Here is an 8,515-nt window from a genome sequence, read left to right as displayed (position 1 = left end):
GGTACATTTCGATAAATCGCGTTATTTTTGGGACTGGACGATCGATGCGTCTGTCCGTACGTCGAATGGTCGCGCGTAGATTCTTGTACGAATAATTATTATACGTGTAATATTATTGTATTACGCATTCAAACATCAACGACTTCGTCGGTACCTATATACTCTTTCCCGCCATGATTCCATTTTGTTTTTCTTTTTATGACTGACGAGAGTGACGAGGCAGCGTCATACTCGAGATAATTTTTGCCGCGATTATATAAAATATGTCGAAGTCTCAGAATTATAACGTCGATCCGATGCTCCAGATTTTAAATAGGCGAGAATACATGCCGAACAAATACTACGTTTACGCGAGCGTTATTTCTATGATAATTCACTCGTTTACGCGGAGTAAATTATCGTAAGGGATATTTTGTAGTAACTTCCACGCGAAGGAATTATCGTAAGTTACTACAGATGTAACGCTCGCGTAAACGTAGTAAAAGTCATCAGTCGGTTGTCACAACGTTCTAATAATGGACGTGTGCGTGTGCGCGTGTCGATGTAGAGACGCACGTGAAACGCATGCTCGTAGAACATTATTCCGAGCATGTAACAGGACGTCACGCGTTCGACTCTCGGCGATTTCCTGCGCTCTAGACGTTTACGGCGCCGAAATCGTTCCCCGATCATCACCGTCGTGTGACACGATCTTCCTACATTCGAACAAAACGCGCCCTGAGAGGAGCAAATTCTTGAGAAGAGTTGCGGGGAGATTCGTGGCGACACGAGAAGATGAAACGCGTCAAATGTATCAAACAAAAATATGTACTTTTATCAGACTACTTTTATGTACAGGACACGTAATTTCAGATCTGTTAAATTTATACAAATATATAGAATTTGCCTTATCTATAACATACAATATTACATGACTGCGTCTATATAATAAATTAATAATTACGTATAATACAAAATTATACAAATATACTACGTTTTTCGTAAAAAAAAAAACGTCTAGCAAGACGTCACGACGTAAAGATTCAAAAAAGGCCGTGTGCTTAATGTAAAGAATCCTTTCTAAATATCACGATATCCGGAATTTCTTGTTTTTCGGTTAGATATGTAAATACTTCATAAACAGCATTATGCACTTTTTCCCTCGGTACTGTTCGTAGTTATATATCTTGGGGATTGACGCATGGATGAAGCACAGTTTTCCTACGCGTTCATTATTTCTTCGGAATGTACTGTATGACATCTCTTAATTTCATTGGAATATTAGACGGTCGACAAATGTAAGTAAGAAGCGACGAATATCCTGAGGATCTTGTTGATGTTCTCTGTAGTCTTCAAGTCGATGTTGTGTCGATTGTCGCCAGACTTGTGCCAAAAGGGCGGAAACGGGGTCGGTATTATATGCAAAATAGGCACGTCTGGAAAGTATAGAAAATGCAGTTTTACTGTAGGAACGTGTGCGAAACGATATTCGTGCTTCGCGAAATAATTCGGGAAACACTTACCTTTCCTTAGAAAAGGGATATGATCGTCTTCGATATGCGCCTCGAACGAGTACGGTTGAAAGTACTTCTGTTCCGGTTTGCCGTACGAATACGATTCAAATTTTCTCATTTGAGCTAATTTCTTTTCGATACTGACCAGCAAGGAGTACCACTTCTCGGTGTTTCTGAAGTAATTGTAAAAAGTCGGGTCAGGCGCGCCTATCAAGTCGAGGAGGACCAATATGTCCTGTAGAAAAATTCACGCAATATTAAATAATTACTATACAATAATATTATGTAAATTGGAAATATTTATATGATACGTCAATACTTCTAATGATATATCTATATTGATAACGTAAATATGTATTGATACGTACTATTTTATCTAATTCAGAGAAATCGATTCCTTCTCCGTAAGAGGTCCTTCTATTGTGCCATTGTTTAGCCAAGTGTTTAGCACCGTAAATCGAATCGTTCGGACCCCATTCCTTGAACGCTTCTTCCCCATCGAAGAAGATAAACATCAGGCTGACATCCTGCTGTTAGATATAACATGTAACACAGATATAAGTATAGATTTTTCCAAGTTTCGTACATATATGAGCCGTTGAGTCTCGTAATATTCTGCATAACTTACTTCTTGTTTAGTCAAATATTCACTCATGACAGTTGCCAAATTAATTAGTTGAGCGCATGGCACAGCACTGTCCGTGGCTCCAATAAAGTCCCTCTCTCTTGTATATTTCGAATCGTGATGGCAAGCCAGCGCCAGATATCTTTTTGCATTAGGATTTAATTTTGCTATTATGTTTTCGAACTCCAGCTCGCCAAATACAGGCGTGTTAGCTTTGAATAAATCCGATTCCACTGTCCAACCCAGATTTCCCATTGACCTCTTGATATACTGAAAAAGAAGCATACATTTTTCCTGTTATTCGTAGATTAGATGCAATGACACTATGACATTAGATGATTAAAACGTATTTACATAGACATTTATCATTATGTAAAAATTAGTTTTTTTTTTAAATTATGTTATTCAATTTTATCTAACTTTAATGTTATCGAACGTGTCAGCTAAACGTTATAATACCGTTATCTTTGTGTTTCATTGTGAACGCGGAAAATCCAAAGGAATTAACATCATTTTGAAACTCAGTTTTGTGTGGAAATGAGAAATTCCCGCGCGGTGCTTTTTCCCGTTTGCCTCCTTACCTCCTTTACCGTCGCGTGCTCGGCGGTCCCCACGATCCTCACCACGCATATGTTATCCAAGACCTCATTCATGTGGGTGACGTTCGTGAGACCAGACAACGTGGCGACCTGTTCGTTCGTCAGCGAGCCGGGCACGTGATAGTACTGAAAATCACGTAATAATAATGACACACTCGTCAGCCGGTGACAGAACGTAACAATGAACTAAAGAGAGACAGAAAGAGGGAGAGAAAGAGCGGCGATGCGAGCGATGAAAGTAATCGCGGAGGAGGTCTCCTTCCTCCGCGAAGATGGGCGTGCAACGAGGGAAGACGCGGCGTTCGTTTATATACGTTTACATACTTTCTCCCTTGCGAGGGATACCTCCCTCGGGCGATCTCGCTCGGCCGCGTGCGGTGACACGACGACGGCCAGGAAAAAAATACATAGCGCTATCATATCCGTGCTCCGTGGCAGTCGCGCGTCAACTGTGAACGCATCGCGATGTAAAAAGGACGAGAGCTCCGTTCCACTCCGTTCCTTTCGGCTGAGTTCTCCATCTTTCCTTCCTCTCTCTCCGACGGCTTCGCCGTCTTCGCCTTACGCCTGTCTCACTTCGAGAAGGGATAATATGCTGCGTAAAGGTGGAAGCACATAAAATTGCAGGAGCCATGAGCAGAATGCAGAAGCAGATCTCTGGCAGAAGCCATATGCGCATGCGCTATGGTATCTGTAGAGCTCTACAAATACCATAGCGCATGCGCATATGGCTTCTGCATTCTGCTCAAGGCTCCTGCAATTTTATGTGCTTCCACCTTAACTCTCTCTCTCATAGGCGACGAAACGAACTTGATCCGTTCACTCGTTATCGAGATCTCAACATCTCGGGTACTCGCAACCCGTCGCGTCGCGTAAAAGAGTCATCATCCGCGTGTACTTGGCGCGAGACACTACCGTGTCTCTTGATGTCTATTTTTTAAATGTCTTATTGCGACCACCCTCTATCGTTAATTTTTTTTAAATTAATAATAGATATACTATTAACATAACATGATGACATGGTAATAATAGGATAACATAAAAAGTCACGAGCTTAAAAAAAAAAAATCTTTTCTTAATAAAATATATGAGTTTTAAATAACTATAATCAATCTATCCTACATTTCAATACTTCCTAATTACAATTTTTTATTTAAAAAAAAAAAAAAAAAAATTTTTATTTAAAAAAACAATTTTTTATAGACATACACTTAAATATATGACGCGAATGAAATTAAAAAACCACATTGAATACTATGTATTTGCTGAGAAAGAAATTTCCGAAAATAGGCCATTTTTTGCGCACGACAAAGGTGCCTCCTTAATAAAATGTTTATTATAAATCTTTGTATACATGTTTTTAAATATTAAAATATGATCCTTAGCATAAGTATATCCATGCTAATTATATTAATAATAAATGTGCTTCTTATATGTTAATAATATCTGTCTGTCTGTCTGACTGCGAACTATTCATTCATTAATAGACCGATTTTCTGGAAATCGGTGCCAAAATTTGTCTAATTTTTCGGGGATGATGTCGCAGTAATATATAAAATTCTTACGGGTGGTGTATGTTTGTACGTTATTAACTTTGTAACTTTGGAAACAATAGACAAGAACTCTGTATTGCGTGTAATTTTGTGTCAGTAGAAGCGTAGAGATTGTGAGTGACCGAAGAAAGAGTGATGGCAAAAAGACCTGTTTTTTCGCCTATTTTTTCGAACTTCACAAACGATTCGGAAACAGCACCCGCTTACGGATTTAAAATATCTCTAAAAATGACAAAGTTACCCTTACGAATTTTTGATATCCTGTTTTTTAACGCTTTTGTATCTTCGGAACCGTGCCCATACTCATGTTGAAATTTTACTGGGATTAATGTTTCATCTAATAGCACTATTTGCCATAAAAAAAGTTTGAAATTCGAGGTCCCAAAAATGGGCGAAATTTGCCATCACTCTTTTTGCGCTAATGTAAAATCACGATCCCAATTTTGTGACTTTGTAACGAAAAGGTATATTGAAACTTATGCAAATTATAATAATTTTTACAGTGTATGTTTGCTAAATTATTCTAGTAAGTAGTTTAAATAATATTATTAAGATAGTTTGGAGAAAACGAATGCACTTTATGAAGTCGACATACGGGGTTAATCGGATTATTTTTTTCGGGGTGATTTAGATCATAAAATTTTTCGACATTTTATAGCTATTACAACAAAAGTGTATTTTTTTCAATTCCTATAGATATAGTTTGCACGTACAATCGTAAATCACCTATACATTAACTTTTTTTTCAACCTAGCTTACCAGATAATTTTTACAAAGTAAACTTTGTAAGTATAAAAATTTTAAAAGTAAACGTAACTAAAAACTATATTGATATGTCCTAAACTAGTGAACAAAAATTATTCAAATTATCAGTATTTGTTGTATGTATAGACGGACACATGCGGATATCTCTTTTTCCATTCATTAACCAATTGATCGCTTATGTCACAGTTTATGAAACAAAACTCTTGCAGGTTAGGACATTGTTCAAAAATAACTGAATATATATCAGGTGTATGATCAGGTCGTCTCATCACTTGACAAAAAAATAACTTTTTTAAATTTTTGCACTGTGCTAGTAATTCCAACTGGTATTCAGTAAGGAAAGCAAATTCAATATAAACTTCTTGCAAGTTTTGATAAGAGGAAAGTAATTTAAATAAGCTATCAATAACTAAATATTGATCTGGATAACTTAATAAGAATCTGAAACAAAAATCATATAATATTATTACACAGTAACTAATTGCAAAGAGGAAATTAATGTAACTTTTTCAAGATCTATGCAAGAGAAGCAAACAATTTTCAATAAAGAATACAATAACATGTATTTTAAAAGAAATTGTAACATATACTTACCCTATAAAAGTAAGCTCCACTTTTAGTAAATTTTTACAGTTAGCCAGGGCACTAATACTATGAGGTGTAAGACAAGGTGCATGCAAATATATTACTTCCAAGTCACGACACGAATTTTCCAACTCTAATAGAACTGCTTCTTTGCTTATAACTATACCGGAATATAACTCACGCATCCGTTGATTTTTTTGCAATATTTTGCACAGTTGTTGAGCGTTTATACCTGTATTACAAAGGTTTAAATGTTCCAAATTTTTCAGCTTCTCGAGATACGAAAATCCTTTGTTGTCTATGAATCGACAATTACTTAGATTCAATTCTAAGAAAAATTTGTATTAGTTATATGCAATTTATCCATAATCTTGATAATTATATACTATATGCATATATATCTACATACCTTTCAAATTTTTGCATATTTCTGAAATTTTAAGTAGGGCAGGATTTAAATCGACCCTGCAGCAACTTAATTTTAAGTGCGTTAAATTTCTGCCGCAATTATCAAGAAAGTTCACGAAATCATTAACATCAAAGTTGCTTCCTGTAAGATCCAATTGTCGCAAAAATTCACATCTAATAGCTGTAAAGTAACAAAATACTTTGCGCATAATACATTTGTCAGTCACACGTCGCATGTTCAAACGTGTATAGAGTAGAGGGTCCCGTGTTAACTTATTGAAGCGATTATTTACTTTATTCATGCGGCATAACGTCGTCAGATCTAAATAGTTTAATATTTTTAGTAGCATTTCATTCTGTAAAGATAAAATATATAATTTTAATACTCGAGATGACATTACAATAATATGATGAGAAATAGACAACTTAAATACTTTACCGGAAGCGCAGATAAACTGCAACGTGATAAGTCCTTGGATTCATCCGAAGAGAGTTTTATACGCTTTGCATAATTTGAATGACTAGATTGCTCATAACAAGGGATTATCTCCTGAGATATTTTTTGCTTTAAATTACTCTTAGAAGAAACCCTTCTTATATCGCTGCAATTATTATCGGAACAAACTTATTTTCATTATTAACAGAAAAAAATTTAAATATTACTTAACGTCGACGATAATAATACCTTTCACAAATACAATATTCGGAAAAATTCTGTTGCAGATGAACTATATCCAAGTGTGCACTTTTTAAATCTGCTGTTAAATTATGAACATCGTCATGGTATGAAGAGTACATGCTGTTAATTCTTTTTAACAGATTAGTTAAACTCTCGTTAGGCTTTCTAGAAAGGATCAATTCTGATGTACCGATGAGCATCACAGCATCTAGCTTTGTGTAAGAGAGAGGTGAACTGTTTTCAAATGTTAGTCTGAGCATTTTGGTTGTAAAGTTACGCCGATGCGATAACGGTGGAGAAAATAATCTTGATGTCGGCGGTACAAAATGAGGCGATTTACACCACAACTTAGACCACTCATTATTAGAATCTTGAGCCGAAATTTGAATTACGCTTCCAGGATTATGTATTTCGTAAATGCAGACTCTGATTGGATATACAGGTTCATGAAACTCGATACCTTCAAAATAGAAAATATATAATTATACTCTTTTCTCAACAAAAACATATCTTCTTTAACAATATTATCTTCTTAACAATATCTCATAATTTAAATATTACATACAAATATAACTATTTTTCTTCGTCTGGGCAGTATACTGTCCATTCTGACAAATATCATCAGCAGCTCTATCATGAATAAGTTCTTCGTTTTGCCATGGAGATATTGACATATCGACATCTTTATTGACTGAATTCTGTATTGAAAAGTCAAAAAGTGTAAAATACTACAAACTCTTGTAAGTTTGAATTGCAATTACTTTTTACTGGACAATAATGTATAATACCAGAAAATATACATACCCACTTGTTTTCAAAAAAAGAAGGTAAATGAAATAGTTCTCCATAGTTTTGAAATTTGGGTGGTCCAATTATGTCAGGGGCAGTGTGATATATGCTAATATTCTGATGGTTCTTGGGAGCATATCTCTTCTTCGTAAATTGATAGATGAAGTCAACATTACCCTCCTCTCCTACGGATACTCTGTCGACATAGGGATATCGACTACAACTCTCGTTATACAAACGTTGATAATGGGATGTCATATTTTCTCTCTGAAAAAAAGACAAAAAAATGGAAACTAATAATTCTTGCTTTTGTAGTATATGCTAAAATGCATTGTATATCATGTATTTATAATTATAGCGGTAAGATTATATAATTAGATTAGATTATATAATCTAAATTTATCCTGTTTCCATTATATATATATATATATATATATATATATATATATATATATCTCTGGAGTAATTTTGAAAAAATGTAAGAAAAATTTTAGGTTTCAGAACATCAGATATCTTAGGAAGCTATTAAAAAAGTACTGGCAGTGAATATCGGAATGCATAGTGTTTACTTGGTGTTTACAGTGTATGTTGGATTTTGATAATTCTTCTCTACAAGCGCGTGGATTATGATCGTTTTTCCCTAGCACATCTTTCGGCCTTATTTTCAATAAATTGTAACTGTTCTTGATCAAAACGGATAAGAATTACAAAAGTTTATTGAAAATGCCACAAGAGCATGAGGAGATCAATTTCGACAAAAAGTGGACTTTGATCTATACATATATACACATACACACGCACACATGATTACTATATAAATTCTATGGTTATTACACAAATTAATATAAAGTGTGTACATGTATAGTATATAAAAAGTAAAAAACTTTCCATCAATTATTACCATAACGTTCCCTGCTTGTGAAACTGTTGACGTAGGACTGCCGAAAGATTGTACCGGGCGGGTTGTAGTAGCTGCAGTAGTTGCAGTTTGTGACGTTGTACCAGCAATTTGCATGAGA

At 35.1% G+C, this 8,515-nt stretch overlaps 2 protein-coding genes across 3 annotated transcripts; both read right to left on the bottom strand.

Annotated features, from left to right (window-relative positions):
- Positions 1 to 808: 808 nt before the first annotated feature.
- Positions 809 to 3,353, bottom strand: LOC112466254 (glutaminyl-peptide cyclotransferase). Of its 2 annotated transcripts, none has more exons than XM_025034260.1 (6): positions 3,042 to 3,353; positions 2,700 to 2,843; positions 2,125 to 2,388; positions 1,862 to 2,023; positions 1,503 to 1,728; positions 809 to 1,415 (listed from the first exon to the last, which is right to left on the bottom strand). In XM_025034260.1, the coding sequence occupies exons 1-6, from the start codon at positions 3,135 to 3,137 to the stop codon at positions 1,261 to 1,263; spliced, it is 1,047 nt and encodes a 348-aa protein (XP_024890028.1). In that variant the 5' UTR covers positions 3,138 to 3,353; the 3' UTR covers positions 809 to 1,260. The 2 variants fall into 2 exon arrangements, with proteins under 2 accessions (XP_024890028.1, XP_024890027.1); XM_025034259.1 differs by having other exon boundaries at positions 2,122 to 2,388; positions 3,042 to 3,351.
- A 1,483-nt stretch (positions 3,354 to 4,836) lies between these two features.
- LOC112466230 (F-box/LRR-repeat protein 4-like) lies at positions 4,837 to 8,511 on the bottom strand. The gene is made up of 8 exons (XM_025034221.1): positions 8,398 to 8,511; positions 7,512 to 7,763; positions 7,273 to 7,405; positions 6,714 to 7,167; positions 6,468 to 6,630; positions 6,030 to 6,384; positions 5,630 to 5,948; positions 4,837 to 5,476 (listed from the first exon to the last, which is right to left on the bottom strand). The coding sequence occupies exons 1-8, from the start codon at positions 8,509 to 8,511 to the stop codon at positions 5,140 to 5,142; spliced, it is 2,127 nt and encodes a 708-aa protein (XP_024889989.1). The 3' UTR covers positions 4,837 to 5,139.
- Between the last annotated feature and the right edge of the window lie 4 nt (positions 8,512 to 8,515).

The sequence above is a fragment of the Temnothorax curvispinosus genome, unplaced genomic scaffold (assembly GCF_003070985.1).
Source record: "Temnothorax curvispinosus isolate PA1 unplaced genomic scaffold, ASM307098v1 QBEX01016011.1, whole genome shotgun sequence".
In the NCBI taxonomy this organism is placed as follows: Eukaryota; Metazoa; Arthropoda; class Insecta; order Hymenoptera; family Formicidae; genus Temnothorax; species Temnothorax curvispinosus.
This window is presented reverse-complemented; position numbering and strand designations above follow the sequence as displayed.

Coding starts and splice junctions, on each gene's coding strand:
- LOC112466230 (XM_025034221.1), bottom strand. CDS start 8,511: ATGCAAATTGCTGGTACAACGTCACAAACTGCAACTACTGCAGCTACT. Junction 6,631..6,713: donor GAATATTGTATTTGTGAAAG/GTATTATTATCG, acceptor TAATAATTGCAG/CGATATAAGAAGGGTTTCTT. Junction 6,385..6,467: donor GCAGTTTATCTGCGCTTCCG/GTAAAGTATTTA, acceptor TTATCTTTACAG/AATGAAATGCTACTAAAAAT.
- LOC112466254 (XM_025034259.1), bottom strand. CDS start 3,137: ATGATAGCGCTATGTATTTTTTTCCTGGCCGTCGTCGTGTCACCGCAC. Junction 2,844..3,041: donor TATCCCTCGCAAGGGAGAAA/GTATGTAAACGT, acceptor CGTGATTTTCAG/TACTATCACGTGCCCGGCTC. Junction 1,416..1,502: donor TATCCCTTTTCTAAGGAAAG/GTAAGTGTTTCC, acceptor TATACTTTCCAG/ACGTGCCTATTTTGCATATA.